The 17,231-nt window shown below is 42.1% G+C and overlaps 1 protein-coding gene across 1 annotated transcript in view; it reads left to right on the top strand.

Annotated features, from left to right (window-relative positions):
* Positions 1 to 537: 537 nt before the first annotated feature.
* cacng3a (calcium channel, voltage-dependent, gamma subunit 3a) overlaps positions 538 to 17,231 on the top strand; it is a 25,591-nt gene continuing 8,897 nt past the window's right edge. Inside the window, exons 1-2 of the mRNA XM_048609650.1 lie at positions 538 to 748; positions 15,567 to 15,650. Coding sequence (XP_048465607.1) covers positions 538 to 748; positions 15,567 to 15,650 — 295 coding nt within the window. The remainder of the gene's footprint in view (positions 749 to 15,566; positions 15,651 to 17,231) is intronic.

Here is a 17,231-nt window from a genome sequence, read left to right as displayed (position 1 = left end):
CTGTAGTGACCAGGGGCTGGAATGATCGGGGCTGTAGTGACCAGGGGTCGGAGTGACCCGGGGCTGGAGTGACTAGGGGCTGGAGTGACCCTGGGATGGGGTGACCAGGGGTTGGAGTGACCCGGGGCTGGAGTGACCAGGGGTTGGAGTGACCCCGGAGTGGAGTGAACGGGGCTGAGCCGGGAAGAGGGAGGTAGGGGGCAGAGCCACACGTGGTGGAGGTGGGAGTGACGAGAGGAGGCTGACAGCTCCCTCCCTCCGTGCCTGCCTGCCTGCCTGAGCACGGAGCCGCTCGCAGTAGCAGCTCGAGGGTTCCCAGGGAGCGAGCTGCCTCCTCCTGCGGCGAGCCTGAGCCTGCAGGCGGACTGAGAAGATGCTGCCGAGCCGGAGTTGGGAGGCGGAGGGCCAGGCGATGGAGTGAGCGCCAGCGGCCCCCGGGGGGGTGGGCTGGGGTGGAGGATTTTTTTTTCGGTGTGGAGGTGGCGGTGGATGCAGCCAGGGGGCGGGTGGGGGTAAGGGGGCTGGGGCTACATGATGATGGGTGTTTGTGACCGCGGCATGCAGATGCTGCTCACCACGGTCGGAGCTTTCGCTGCCTTCAGCCTGATGACCATTGCAGTGGGCACCGATTACTGGCTGTATTCGCGGGGAGTGTGCAGGACTAAGACCAACAGCGACAACGACACGGTGCGAAAAAACGAGGAAGTGATGACCCACTCCGGACTTTGGAGGACTTGTTGTCTGGAAGGTATCTGCTCTGTCATATCCCAACTCTCAGCCCTGTTCTCCCTTTTCATGCCAATGCATTTCCCCCATTCCAGACCCTCCCATGGTATTCCCACTCCCTCTTCACCCTCAACCCAACACTTGACCGTCCCCCGTCTCTCTGTCCCAGCCTTTTGTCTCTGTCTTTTCCCAACTCCAAAGCCTTTCCTCATCCCTATGCTAGCCACTGGATCCAGGTTCCTCAATCCTTGTCCCATCCTCTTCCTCTCTGCCTCCTCCCCAGCCCCCGGCTTTAGCAGCAACTCCCCGCATCCCCCCACCCCGCTCCTTCCATTCCAGCCGGGAGCGAATCACGTCCCCAGTCCGGGGACAAGTACATCTGCGTCTGGCCGAGCGTCCGTCTCCCCTTGGGTCGCAATCCCAGCCTTTCAGCCCGTCGAAAAGCCCAGCAGAGCGGGCAGACAGGGAGCAGGGAGAAACAGGAGAGAGACAGAGACAGTGACTGAAAGAGGGAAAATAGTGGGAGACAGATAAAAGCACAGAGAGAGGGGAGGAGGGCGGTGGGTACAGTGACTGAGGGCTGCTATTCCAAACACGGCTAACGGTGGCAACGAAGGTTATTTCCCAATTTAATCGCAGGATCATAACTTGCGAATTGTAGGTGTTTTAAGAACCGGAATGGAAGCTAAATCCATAGTGTGGGGCGTTGCGCTGTGTAAACAGCCGGTTCTAACGGGAGCAATATCCCCGGAAAGCGGTGGGCTATGTACCTGGTCATACAGAGACTGTTTGACACATTCTAGTGGATATTATCTGTTAGAACGCTAGCAAGCGCAGCTGAATTCTGCACAGCCCTGTATCCTACAGCAACATGCACAGCCCACAAACCCTAAGCCTGGAATGCCGGCTTTATCAGAGGAAAACCGCGCCAGCCTGCAATTATACCAAACTCAGCGTGGCCTTATGTGCACAGTGCGCCATGAATGATACAGGGACCGTGTGGGTTAACCTGTCTCTACCTGAAAGACCAGTTGCTCTGGTTACCCTGGAACTGTCAGTTACTCTGGTTACCTTGGCTGTACCTGAGGTACCAGTTGCTCTGGTTACCCTGGAAATGTTTGTTACCTGGTTACCCTGGTTACCACCTGAGGTGCTGGTTGCCTTGGTTACTCTGGCTGTGTCTTAGATGTCTGTTGTGCCGAGTAATTTGCTCAACCAGTGTCAGTAGTACCGGAATCTCCTGTTTATTGCAGCTGTATCATCTTTCTGGCTTTTTCGGCAAAACGAAACATGCAAAGCACAACAGATTTTCTCACTGTTAAAGGTCAGGACGCAGCAGACAGAAGGAAATAGGCTCAGTGGTTTAATATGATTATAGGGGAAGTAAACAATAAAGGAGGGAATGACTAGTCTGCCATCAGAGAGGTTACATTTAAAAGGGCTTTCACCTTTTAAGAAAGAAAGGCGTTATTTTCAGACCATGCTGTGCTGCAGTAAATCATCTTGTAATGTACCACCAGCACATAAAGTGGCTGTGAGAAACATGATGGAACATTTCTTCTCCCTGTTTAGGAAAACATGGTATTTATTCAATATTTTATTCACAGAAAAAGTGACCTTCAGTAAATAAGGCAATGTTAACCAGAAGAGGGTGAATCTTTGGAACTCATTGTCACAGAGGGCTGTGGAATCCAAATTATTGAATGTATTTAAGACAGAGATAGATAGGTTCTCAATGATAGATGAGTAAGGAGATGGAGGGTTAGAGGGAGAAGACAAGAGAATGGGGTTGATAGACATAAGAGACATGATCGAATGGTGGAGCAGGCTCGATGGGCCAAATGGCCTAACTGTGATCCTATATTCTACGTTTCTGTATCACAAATATATCTTAACCGGTAAAAACTATCTCTAGAAAATCCTTACATTTACATGGCCTTTCACAACTTCAAAGCACTTGATACAGGAAACACAGGAGTCAATTTGCACACAGCAAACCTCCACAAATAGCAACACAATAAAACCAGTTAATCTGTTTAATCCTGGGATTATAGAAAAGTAAAGCACAAACAGTGGCCATTCAGGTCATCCAGTTATTTCCTGTTTCTTCTACTTTTCATTTCATGTGATCTGTCATCCAAAGCACAACATCAATTTCCACATTTAAACTGATGAGTAGCACCAGTTCTACCTCAGTGCCACTTCTCTCAACCATCCACTGTCTCTACATGGTGAAGCAGTTTGTTTGACTTCCTACTGGATGAGTAGAAATTTTCTCCAACTAAATATTGAGAAGACTGAACACATTCTCTTTTGTCTCCACAGTCTTCTTTCCTCACTCCCATTTCCCTGGCAACTGCTCAGCTGTTTACAATGTTGGTGTCATATTTTTACAAGACATTTCAGCACATGTTCACTGCCTTAACTTTATTGAGCTCTGCCTTGCATCAGCCCACTTGTTGATGAAACCCATATACATTTGTGCCTTTGTTATCTCTAATTCTAACTATTCCAAACTAATTCATGTACCGTTCACTCTCACTTCCATGTTCATTGTCCTACACGGGCTCCTGCTTAAGCAATGCCTCAATATTAAACTGCTCATCCTGGTTTTAAAATCCCTCCTTAGCCTTAGCCTTAGCCATCATTAGCTCTATAATCTCCTCTAGCCCCAAAATCTTCTGGGATATCTGTGGTCTTCTAATTCTGGATTCTTGAGCCAATTCCCCAATTTTAATAGCTCCAGTATTGGTGGCTTTGCTTTCAGCTGCCAATATACTAATCTCTGGACTTCTTCCCCTAAATATCTGTGCCTTGCTGCTTTCAGATGCTCCTTATAATCTCAGTGCCAAATTTTGTTTGATAGTGCACCTATGGGACATTTTACTATGTTAATGATTTTGTTTTAGGTTTATGACAGCACTTTTGAACAACAATCTAGTTGGTCCCACTTTAGCATAGAAACATAGAAGATAAGAGCAGGAGGAGGCCATTCGACCCTTCAAGCCTGCTCCGCCATTCTTCATGATTAAGGCTGGTCGTCCAACTTAATAGCTTTCTCCCCATAACCTTTGATCTCATTTGCCCCAAGTGCTATATCTAGTTGCCTCTTGAATACATTCAATGTTTTGGCATCAATTACTTCCTGTGGTAATGAATTCCACTCTTTGGGTGAAGAAATGTCTCCTCATCTCCATCCTAAATCATCTACCCCGAATCCTCATGCTGTGATGCTGGTTCTCAACATACCCACCATTGGGAACATCCTCCCCTGTAATCTCTTATGTGGGACTTCGTCAAATGCTTTTTGAAAGTCCAAATATACTACATCAACTGGCTCCCCCTTGTCAACTCTACTAGTTACATCTTCATAGAATTCCAACAGATTTGTCAGGTGTGATTTCCCCTTCATAAATCCATGCTGACTCTGTCTGATTCTGCCACTGTCTTCTAAATTCTCTGCTATAAAATCCTTGACAATAGATTTGAGAATTTTTCCCACTACCAATGTTAGCCTCACTGGTCTATAATTCCCTCACATTTATACAAATTATACTGCATCCGCCATTGATTTGCCCATTCACCCAGCCTGCTGAGATCATGCTGAAGGATCTCTGCATCCTCATCACAGTTCACCCTCCCATCCAACTTGGTATCATCTGCAGACTTGGAGATGTTACATTTTGTTTCCTCATCCAAATCATTAATATATATTGTGAATAGTTGGGGTCCCAGCACTGATCCCTGTAGCACCCCACTAGTTACTGCCTGCCAATTTGAAAAGGACCCATTAATTCCTACTCTTTGTTTCCTCTCTGCCAACAAGTTTCCTATCCATCTCAATACACTTCCTCTAATTCCATGGGCTTTAATCTTGCACATTAATCTCTTATGTGGGACTTTGTCAAATGCTTTCTGAGAGTCCAAATATACTACATCGACTGGCTTCCTCTTGTCAACTCTACTAGTCAGGTCTTCATAGAATTCCAACAGATTTGTCAAGTGTGATTTCCCCTTCATAAATCCACGCTGACTCTGTCTGCTTCTGTCCAGTGTCTTCTAAATTCTCTGCTATAAAATCCTTGACAATAGATTTGAGAATTTTTCCCATACCGATGTTAGGCTCACTAGTCTATAATTCCCTGATTTCTCTCTACCTCTCTTTTTGAATATTGGAGTGACATTAGCCACCCTCCAATCTGCGGGGACTGTTCCAGAGTCTATTAAATCCTTTGTGTGCTTTTCCCATAGCCCTGTAAATTGTTTCCTGCAAGCATTTAACAAGCTAAGATAAAATTTAGATAGCGAGTGCTGGAGAAACTCTGCAGGTCTGACAGCTTCTGTGGAGAGAGAAACAGACTTAGCAGATCTGGCAACAGAGAAACAGAGTTAATGTTTCGAGTCCCATGACCTTTCTTCGAAATAGATAAGAAGAATCCCAAAACATTTGAGTTTCTCTAAAACTTTCTAATTTTATTTCAGATCTCCGGCAGCCACAGTATTTTGCTTTTATTTAAGATAAAATCTTATCAGGCAGTGCATTCTAAATCTTAATTGCTCATTGAATGAAATATTTTTCTTCCTGTTGCTTCTGATTCATTTGTGAATCAGTTTAAGTCACTCATAGTTATAGAATCGTAGAGGTCTACAGCACAGAAAAAGGCCCTTCGGCCCATTAAGTCTGCACCACCTAACTATTCTAATCCCATTTCCATTGTCCTCTGGTTTTCAACGCTTCAGTGAAAGAGTGGCAGAATTTAGGTTCTAAATTAGAAAGGAAGACAGTGAGAATAATAATAATCTCTGGATTATTATCTCTGGTCAGAACCACATGAGAATTGGTACTACAACAGAGAGATCTGGAGAATTAACATGTGCTTCAGGGCTGGTGAGAAAAATCTGTTCAATATTACCAGTTCTGGAACAGGAAGTGAAAGCATAGGTTCTGATTGAACTGGGATACTTACAGAAAGAAGGTTTCCTTTTGAGGAGAAGGGCATAATTAAAGGCTGGCAAGGTAAGGTAGTCACCAAGAAATCACATGCGAAATTCAGAGTGGATAGACAGTAGAACTCATTACCACAGGAATGGTTGAAGGGAGTCGTTTAAATGCATTTATGGGGAAATGAGGGAGAAAGAAATGGAGGGTTATGATGATAGATTTAAATGAGAAGATATCGGGGTACAGGGAGGCTCAAGTGGAGCATAAACACTGAAATGGATTAGTTGGACTAATTCCGTGCCATATCCCCATGTCGTCCTTTTAAACACAATTTCACTTTATTCACCAGCTCTACATAGTTTTAAACATTTACTAAATTTCTCCTTGGCCTTCTCCACTCTGTCCCTCCAGTCTGTCCATGTAAATATAATTCCTGATCCCCGGATTCATTCCAGTAAACACTCTCTCTAAAGCCTTCACATTCTCCCTGAAGTGTGGTGGCCAGAACTGGACACAATACTCCAGTTGGGGCTCCACAAATGGCTTACATATGTCGAGCATAATTTCCTGTTGTGTTTTGGTTAAGGAATAAATCTTAGCCCGGAGGGAACTCCCTTTCTTTGCTCTTGTTGGGGGAAATTTTGGGAATGATATGAGTTAACATGGATTAATCCTACATCAATCTCAAACTGGAATTAGAATGAAGTAGTGAGTTTTAGTTAGCTCAGTAAGCAATAATGATTGAAATCATTTAAGATTCATTTTTTGTTTATTCTTCTTCAAGAAAAGTGCTCAGGTTAAGAAGAAAAATAATCTCACACATGCAGGCTCAGGATGCTGATTTGGCAGAGAGACAGAATTTTGTGAAATGCAATGTGGCTGAACAAGTACTGGCCCTGAGGCCTTGTTTGGAAATGGAATGTGAGGATGACTCTATACCACACTAATAGAAAAACTTTAATCAACGAAGCAGTGAGGTTTTAGTCAAGGATGGGAATGAAGCACAGGTTTCAAAAAGGAGATGAGATCGTATATGAGAAGATAGGGAGTGGTGAGACCGAGGAAACAGGTACCTTGTCACTTTCAGAATGTTCATCATGTTAGACAGATCATTTTGGAATTTGAATAATATGCAGTCTACTTGATTTACAATGTATAAATTTCTGATGAATCCTCATTGAGTTAGAGCACCACCTCGATATCCTCTCTGGATATCCTCCCAGGTGCCATCAGGGAGGGAATTCCAGGATTCTGACCCAGCAACAACGAAGGTATGGTGATATATTTTCCAAGTCAGGATGGTGAGTGCCTTGGAAGTGGTGGTGTTCCCATGTATCTGCTGTCCTTGTCCTTCTAGATGGAAGTGGTCGTTAGTTTGGAAGGTGCTGTCTGAAGATCTTTGGCGAATTTCTGTAGTGCATCTTGTAGAGAGTATACACTGCTGCTCCTGAGCGTTGGTGGTGGAGTGAGTGGATGCTTGTGGATGTGGTGCCAATCAAGTGGGCTGCTTTGTCCTGGACGGTATCAAGCTTCTCGAAAATTGTTGGAGCTGCACCCATCCAGGCAAGTGGGGAGTATTCCAACACACTCCTGACTTGTGCCTTTTGAGTGGACAGTATATGCCGCCACCACCTTTGCAGGTGACCTGCCAGAAAGACATCATTCAAAGCCTGACTGTACAGGTAAAATCACCATAGTCCTACCAGACCATGGGGGCTGCTCTCTCAAAGAGAGAGAGAGAGAGAGAGAGAGACGACCGGTGCTGGTTTAACCTGAGGGTCACTGTGCCTCAGGCGAGGGGAGAGGTTGAGAAGGAGAGTCCTTTATGGTAACCTCAGCTGGTGGGGGAACGAAACCCACGCTGTTGGCATCACAAAGCAGCTGTCCAGGTGTTTTTGTTTGCTTGACCTGGGGTCTCTTCCTGCGGGAGGCCAGGGGTCTGTGTATCCCCAACCCTGCTCCATCTCAGGTGGCAGCATTGGAAGATGAGCCAGGACCCCATCTGTCGACTCAGAATCAGGATCCATCAGTCAATGTCCAGCGTTGGAGAAGGTGTAAGACCCGGGTAGCATGATGGTCTCCAGCTCGGAGGCAGCAGATGGGGAAGTGACGGCGCCAGTGGCTGTAGAAAAGGAGCACATTGCCAGGACCCACGGGACAATGTCAAACAGCAGTGACTAGAGAAACAGAGAGGGTGAAGTCTATGGAGAGGGAAAGATGAACTTTTGAAGCTGTTTCAGTTTCAGTAATATCAATTTAATATTAATTTATTCATAATTTATTCTGTAATCCAAGATGGTACTGGGACACAGTAACATTATCCACTTTTCACTGTACCTAGGTACAAATGACAATATGAAATAAATCTAAATCTAAATCTAGCCAACTGAGCTAACTGACCCCCAAGCCTAACTGTAGGCATTTATTAGAAGTCAATTTCAATCCCCAGGCACCTACACCAATATATTAACATGTCTGTCAGAAAGTAACCCATGTGGTTGGCTAAATCAAAAGGAAGCCAGGTTGTGGAAGAGTATTAAGATAGAAGGGTTTAAGGGAAACTTGGATATATTTTTGGAGAGTGAACAGTTTGGGCAGACCTCTGAGAAGGTGACAGCCATGTTAGAATCCTTTACCTTTTCCAAAAAATTCCCTGTCCTTTTACTAATTCTACCACCACCTTTCTGAAAGCAACTGAAACTTTGTTGAGACAGTAGTATGATTATTGAAAGGAGTTACATCCAATTTGTCAAAGGGAAGAGAGATAACAAGGTGTAGAGCTGAATGAACACAGCAGGCCAAGCAGTATCAGAGGAGCAGGAAGGCTGACATTTCGGGCCTAGACCTGGGTGGTTCCATTTTGAACCGGCTGCACATATCAGAAATCTCAAGAATGCCGTTTCAATGTGCAGCTCAAATTCAACTATAGCCAATAAAATTAATCACTACATTGTAAAGGTTTGATCTTTGCACTTCCAACATGATTGCTTTGGGAATAAATTAAATGCAAAAGATAGTCTGCAAAGATGCTTTCTAAACAGTCTTTCACTACAAATCTTTTAGCAGCCTGAGGGAAGGATGCTTTGCTATACTTCTAAGATCCAGATTCATGAGCTGCTTACAGAACCAAGGCAGATAGATGACGTTATGGTGCAGATCAGCCTTGATCTGACTTGCTTGATAAGACAGCAGAATAGAAGCATAAAATATAAGAGAGTTAGCTCCAATCCATTACAAATTATTGATTAAACAAAATAAGAACTTGGGTCCAGTTGAGTTTTTAGGGCAATGGAGCAAATGTAGAAGACATTTACTAATCCCAGTGCTGACAGTTTTGGTGATGAGGAGACACCAGAGAAAGTGGGGCTTTGCTCATCAAGCTCTGCATAATAAAAGAAAATCTGACAGAGATGTTCCAGATTGTAATGATTTTTTTTCCTGTTAAACATATCAAAACCTCTTTCCACTAATTCATGAGATAATGACTTGAAAAAGTAAATTTAGGTTCACCATTAAAATTACTTAGAATAATGTATCAGAATAACAGAATAATGTCAGTTCTGTTCTCTGACAAACCAGCTTTGCTTGTGATATGTGGTCTATTTAATTGATAACTTTTAAATTCAAAGCATCCGTTAATTATAAATTTTAGTATCTGAAAAATACTTTGTTGTTAAAAATATAGCAAAAGCCTTTTGATGCAGAAGTAAAATTATGTATTGTAAATATCAGCAAAACAAGAACTGAATCATCATCATTTGGAGACCCAGCCCATCCCATCCCTGAGTCATCTGGTGAGATGCAGTTAATACTCCTTTGTATCTCTTCCAATCTGTGTCTATCGACATTGTTCAAGATAGATACCAATCTCTCTACTAGATAGCCCAATTCATTCTGTTTCAGTCCACCAGCACTGACCCATCTGAAGCACTGGATGTTATACAGAGGGAAGGATCAGCATCAGTTCAGTTCAATGAGCAGAGTGTTCCTCAGTTGGCCTTGCCCTCGTTAGATAGCTTAGAATATACATTTATAACTGACTTACCCCAAGATATTTTGTTCCCACTTCTGTTTAACATTGAGAAATGCCTTGGTTATTCTTTTGTTCCAGAGTTTAAAGCTTTCAAAATATAAGTTGTGTGTCACCCAAAATCTATTTTTGTTTAAGCTTATTCATAGGATGAGGCTGGTGGTGAGCTGACTTCTTAGACCACTGCAGTCCTTGGGGTTTAGGAATACTCAATGCTGTTAGGAAAGGAGTTCCAGGGTTTTTATCTAGTGACAGTGAAGGAACAGCTATTATAGATGCAGTGTAGCTTGGAGTGGAACTTAGCAAGTAGTGTTCACATGCATCTGCTTCCCTTGCACTTCTAGATGAGTAGAGATTACAGGTTTGAAAGCTGCTGTTGAAGGAATGTCAGTGAGTTATTGCAGTGCAATGTGTACATGGTATACACTGCTGCCATTGTGCCTCGATGATGATGAGGGAAGTACATATTGAAGGTGGTGGATGAGATTCCATCAAGCGGACTGCTTTGTTCTGAATGGTATCGAGCTTCTTGAATGTTCTTGTTGCTGCACTCAGCCAGGCAAGTGGGGAGTACTCCATCACACCCCTGACCTATGCCTTGCAGATGGTGGAGAGACATGGGGAGGTGAGTTACTCATTGCAGAATTCCTAGCCTCTTCCTGACACACTTACTCTCCCCTTTTATTGTTTTGAAATTTGGTGCTCCACCTATCATGGATTTTGACCCTTCGGCTGGGTTACTCAGTTAACCGGGGTCAGGGGTTTACATGTTTATCAAGCAAGGAAACAGGAAGCAGTCACATTACAGGATTCAATGACTGTGAAAAAAAGACCATGTGTTTGACTTGTACAGAGAAGCCTTGTGACTGAGTCTAATGTCATAAAGTTGTAGCCTTGAGCCCCACTCCCCACATTCAGAAAAACATGTTAACTCACTGCTGGTTAACGTACCAGGGAGATGGGTTTGAGTGAGACAGCTGAAGTGCCAGAGGGGTGGTCTTTGATGGATTGTTTGCTCTTTCATTATCCCTAAGTGTTCTCAAGCTCTATCCAGGAAAGAAATATCAATTCAGACATGTAAGAATACTGTAATTAATCTCTTTGTCAGCCCCTAACTAGCTCACCTCTGTCAGCACATGCCTCCTGTTAGCCTGTTACAAGAAGATTCCAACTGACTGAACAGAGTCCTTTAGTTGTTGCTCCTTTGTGATCAATTGACCAGTCGGTGTATTGAAAGATCTGGAGCAGTTCTCCATCTGCCGCCAGCAATACATGAGAATTGTTATTGAATATTCCATCACAGTTGGCAAAAGAGATTACTTTAATGAAAGTCACAAAGTTAGTCAACTAAATTTGCCACTGAAATTGGTCGATTAATGTAATCATTATTGAACGCTGAGTATTATTGTCAGCTGGTGAGTCACATACATTGGGTTGTGTGTGTGGCCTGAGGTTTTATTAAATGAATCAAGTCCCTCCCTATGATAATAAAACCAGGTCATGAATCACTGACAGCCTGAGACACTGACTTGCCAAAGTGACAGCTGCACACAGTCACTCTTTCAGTGAAAATGCTTCTGTCTAAAAGAACAGACCCCAGCAGACTCTCTGAAAACGTCAAATCTATCAGCCTTTCCCCACTAAGGCAAGAATTAAAAAACACATTAAACTTATTCATATTGATTTCTATAACATTTTGGGTCACGAAACAGCTTTTTAATGTTGATAGGACTCTCAGGCTGATATCAGCAAAAGGGTAGGAGGGTAGACAAGGTGAATGAGTTTTATTCCATTTTGAGATTTGGGTCAAACTAGCAAGGTCTGTATATATTGCTCATTACATGTTGCCCTGAGTAGGTGGTTTGCTAGATTATTCCAGAGGGCTGTCAGGAGTCAACCACATTGGTGTAGGAATGGAGTCATATGAAGGCCTAGACAGGGTAAAATTTGGATCGGGAAATAATGATCCGAAGGTGCCAAACATGGGTTTGCAAAGCAATCAGCTTAGGAGAAGGAAACATCTGTCTAAACTGCTGATCAGCTCCATCAATTACCCAAGTACATCAGCAGAGTTTGGGAGAGAATGCTCAATGCCTGTGCTCAAAGTATGCCAATTCTCAACACTGAAATAAAGGAGTTTTATTGCAGTCACTGTATTGTGATCCTCCAGCAACTGCATGAGTACCCATTCCTAAATGAAGTGGTTCACAGATAGCCTGCATCACCCATGACATGACACCAATTAACTCCAGTAAAAGTTCAAAGTTATCTGAATTGTGTGATATGGAATATTTATTGTTCTTGGATCCAAATATATTTCTATCCAAAGTTCAGTTCCAGGAAAAAAATTCTGCTGTTCAGCTAATCGATGGTTTGTAAATTCACACACAAACTACTCAACTGACTTGACAAACAGCATCTGTTTTGACCAGGGATAATTAAATCACCATAAATTGAAAAGGCTCAACTTTGCAAATAGTTAAAACCAAGAACAGTTGTAAAATTCTCACGCTATGTGTCCTGGCACTTTCAGTCACAAAAACATAGAAAATTTACAGCACAAAAAAGTCAGTCATTTGGCCCATTGTGCCCTGTGCAGATGGTAGAGGAGCCACCAGCCTTAATCCCACTTGCCAGCTTTTGGTCTGTAACCTTGCAGCTACGACATTTAAATTGCAAATCAAATTACTTTTTAAATGTTAAGGGTTCCTCCATTAACTACCCTTTAAGGCAGTAAGTTTCAAATTCCCACCATCTTCTGCGTGAAAATATTTCTCCTCAACACCTCCCCCTGCCATTGTCCTTCAATTTTCTTAAAATCTACACCCAGTTATTGACTTTCTTGCTAAATGAAATAATCCCTTCATACCCAGTCTATCTAGGCACTTGCTATTTTATTTCACTCAATTAAATCTCGCTTCAGTCTCCTATGTTCCAAAGAAAGCATCCCCCAGCTGATTCAATCTCTCCTCATAAGTAAAATTCTCTGATCCTAGCAACAACCTTGTAAATCTCTGTATTTTCTTTAATATGATCACATCCTTCCTGCAATGGAATGACCAATATGCTGTCCTCCAGCTGCAGTTTAACTGGAATTTCATACATTTCTATGTCCCCACTTTTGTTTTCTATATCTCAGCCAAAAAAAATGATATATTCTCTAGTCGTATATGACACAGAAGGAGCCCATTTAACCTGTCAGGTTTAAACTCCTACTTCATTCTCATAATCCTGTAAAGTTTATTTTCTTCAAGTACCCATCCAATTTCCTTTAGAAATCATTGATCTCCTCTCCTTCCATCCCCCATATAGGCAGTGAGTTCCAGCTCATTATTGCTTGCTGTGTAAAAAGGTTCTTCCTGTTCACTCTGCATCTCCAGCCCAAAACCATAACTCTGTGACCTCATGTCTTGTACCTTGAGCCAATGGGAACAGCTTCTCCTGGTCTACCTTATCCAAACCCCCTGTTGTAATCCCATATACCTTTAACAAATTGATTTTGCTGTAAGAAGAATAATTCCAAGTTCTCCAAACTATTCTTGTAGCTTCAGTCTCTCACTACTGAGACTATTCTGGTAAATTTCCACTGCACCCTTTCTGGGACCCTCACACTGCATGGCATCATCCCACTGCCCTGCTACCTTCACACAAGTGTGAAATATTGAGACTTTCATCACTTGGTTTTGTGATGTCTTGCTTCTCTGAATGAATTCCATTTGCCATTTTTATGCCCACTTGCCTAGTACTTGATATCTTCCTGCAGATTCTGAAACAATTTCCCTTCTTTAAATCTAAATCAGTTATACATACTCTGAATAGCAAGGAAATCAGCATTGAGCCTGCACAGCTCCACTGGAAATAGCCTTCCAGTCACAAATTCACCTGTCAACCATTACCCTTTGCCTCCTATTCCTTAGCAAATGTTGGATTCATTTTACCACTCCTTCAAGGATCTCATTAACCAAATCTACATTGTGGGATCTTGTCCAAAGCTTTGCTGAAACACATGTATGCTACAAAAAAATCCGTGCTGTCCTTGATTAATCTGTGCCTTTGAAAGTGATAATTTATACTGTCTTTCAGAGGTTTTTCCAATAATTCGCCCAATGGCAAGGTTAGACTGACTGGACTATGGAGTCCTATGGTTTATATTAGTAATCTAAAATACAACAAATTTAAGTAGTCAGATATACAGCTTCCAAAAAGATACTGCAAATGGCAGCTATTAAACAAATTTCTTCATCCTTATTTTACTCACTTATCTGTTTAATTTATAAAGTGAATACTAAGGACTTGTGTGATGTAGTGGTAGTGTCCCTACCTCCGAGTCAGAAGGCCTGGATTAAAAAAAAACAAAAGTACTGTGGATGCTGGAAATACGGAACTAAAAAAGAAATTGTGGGAAAATATCAGCAGGTCTGGCAGCACCTGTGGAGAGAAAGCAGAGTTCAAGTTTTAGGTCCAGTGACCCTTCTTCAGAACTAATGGATGCTAGGTAAAGCAAGGCTTTTTGCAGAAGAAAGCATAGGGGAGGGGTTAGGAGTAAATGATAGGTGGAGATATAGCCCCAAAAAAAGAGAAAAACAGTTGGACAGACAAAGAAGTGGATAAAGACCAGCCTAAGAGAATGAATAGCTACTAATGGGGATGGTTAATAGCTGATAATGGGTTGTGTTTCGTGGCAGTCCAAGTGATGACAAGGCCTGGTGTGTGGGGGTGGTGAAAAGTATGGGGAAAGATTGAAGCCCTAAAATTGTTGAACTCAGCATTAAGTCCAGAACACTGCAGCATTCCCAAGTGGTAAATGAAGTGCTGTTCTCCCAGTTTGCGCTGAGCTTCGTTGGAGCCTGGATTCAAATCCCACCAGCTCCAGAGGTGTGTAATAACATCCCCGAACAGGTTAATCAGGAAAATATCTAAAGTAAATATTAAGGGATAATTGGAGTTTTCAAGTCTGAGATTGATAGATTTTGATGGTCTATACCTGCTTGAGCCTTCTTCCTTTTACAAATAACAACTTCAGGAAGCCTGGAGTATTTTTCCTATCACCATGCTTTAAATAAGCTTAAATCACACTTCCTTTCTTGTTTTTCAAACAAAGATGCTATTTGTTGATGTTATTAAGCAAGAAGATGACACAAAAATTAAACTCCAAGCACCTGAGGTCAGATGGCAAATTACATTTTCATGATTGAAGGTGTCTGTAATTAAAATGGGGAGTGAAACCTCCTCATTATATATTATATCCAGTTTAAAGCATCACAAATGTTTGCAATTAATCAATAAACATTTTGCTCAGAACTATAACACTTGGTCGTTGTATTAAAAGGAAGTTACTAAAAGGGTACAAAGAAATCCAGTGACAGAGGATTAGAGGAGGGGGAAGGAAAGAGAATTGGGAGAGGAAGAGAAGTGGGAAGAGAGCACAGAAGGTAATGGAGGAACAAAATGGAGTGAGAGAAAATTAGGAGACAGGGAGATCACAAAGGAAAAGAATTATGAAAGGAAAAACATAAGAAAATGGAGAGGTTGAAGACAAAGACGAACAGAACATACAGAGAAAGAGAATGGAGAGTGATTGCAACTAGGAAACAACAAAGGAGCAGGATTAGTGCTGAAATGATGATTGCATTGCCTTCAGCTCCAGCTGCATTTTTGAAAGAGGCCCTAGGCACTAATGGATCTGTGATAAGTAATGCAAAGACTCTCTGCAAAGTCAAGTTCTAGATGTGAGAAATGATAACAGACCACAGTTTAATTTCACTTTGTTTTTTCAGGTTGAGACATTTTGATTTTGAAAAAATGTTCTTGTGTATCTATTTTTATACATACTTAAGTGCTGGCTTCTAAACTGTGTGTTCCAAACAGGTACCTTCAAAGGAATCTGCAAAATAATTGATCATTTTCCAGAGGATGCAGACTATGAGCAGGACACTGCTGAATATTTATTGCGTAAGTTTACAGAGTAAACGTCACACAATTTGAATGGTTTTGTTTCATTGTGTAAGGAATTTTTAATTTCAAGATACAATTGGTATCTCTGAATCAGCTATAAAACCAAGTACCTTGTCCAACATTTTTTAAGAAAAGGGCCAGTAAATAAAGAATGAAACTCCATTTGATGGATCTCATTTGGATATTTAGAAAGCTGTTAGTGAAGTTCTGCATGAAAGACTTATAATTAATCTAAAGCCCCTGGCAGTGTCTCTGTTGGTTAATTAATTTAAAAAGCGCAAAGTATTAAAAATTAAGAAATGTGAGGTGATGCATTTTGATAGAAAGAACATCGAAAGACAATAGAAAACAGGGAGGTGTAATGTGAAGTGGATGCAGGAGCAGAGGGACATGGGTGTATTTGTGCCCAGATCATTGAAAGTGGCAGGAAAGATGGAGAGAGCAGTAAGTAAAGCTTACAGTATCCTTGACTTTACTAACAGGTACGTAGAGTACAAGAGTTAGGTGACAATGTTGAACTTGTAAAATACACGTGTTAGACCTCAGCTGGAGTACTGTGTATACTTCTGAGTGCCACATTATAGGAAGGACATGCGTACATTGGAGACAGTGCAGAAGCAGCTTACAAGAACGGTTCCAGGGTCGAGGAACTTCAGTTACAAAGATAAATTGAAGAAGTTGAGACTGTTCTGTTTGGAGAGAAGAAGGCTGAGAGGTGATCTGATAGAGATTTTCATAGCCCATGAGTAGGCTGGATAGATTGGATAGGGAGAAGATGTCCTCTTTGTAAAAGGAGTGGGATCTGCAAAAGAAGAATGGTTGAAGTCAGAAAAAACATTTTCATTCAGCAAATAGTTAGCGTTTGGAATGTGCTGCCTGGAAGTTTAATGGAGGCACGTTCAACTGAGGCATTCAAGAGAATTCAGTAAAAATGATGTGAATGGTATGAGGAGGAAAACAAAAGATGGCATGAGGTAAGGATGCATGTTTGAACAGCTGGTGATATTGTGATGGGCCAAATGCCTCCTGTTGTGCCATCACAATTCTGTGATTCTGTAAAGGCAAAAAGAGGAGACTGGAAAGGCATTCAGTCAGGTTAGGGCAGTGCTGTTAGTTGGCATTCTAAAGGGGTTAATGCTTGAATCTGTGTTGATGCTTTATGTAAATAGTCTGCACACTTAAACCAAATGTTATGCTAAATTTGTAGACAGAACCAACACAGTGATGGCAGTAAAGGATGTAACTGAGGACAGCAGCAGGATTTGAAATATGCAGATTAAAGGCAATTGAACAGGACCAAACATTGTGTGAATAGAAATGCAACATTGGTATAAAATGAATGAAACAATACTAGCATAAAGAGCCCATAGACCAAAAATAACCGCCATTGGGATGAACTTGCTTGTATCTGTTTTCAGGCACAGGGATGAGATTTATGATTCACCTGTACCTAGTACCATTGAGGCGGGCAACAGGCAAACTTTACAAAGCCTACACACTTCACACAGCCTACACACTTCACACAGCCTACACACCTCACACAGCCTGTATACCTCACACAGCCTACACACCTCACAC

Source organism: Rhincodon typus, chromosome 21 (genome assembly GCF_021869965.1).
Source record: "Rhincodon typus isolate 14 chromosome 21, sRhiTyp1.1, whole genome shotgun sequence".
NCBI classification, from domain to species: domain Eukaryota; kingdom Metazoa; phylum Chordata; class Chondrichthyes; order Orectolobiformes; family Rhincodontidae; genus Rhincodon; species Rhincodon typus.
This window is presented reverse-complemented; position numbering and strand designations above follow the sequence as displayed.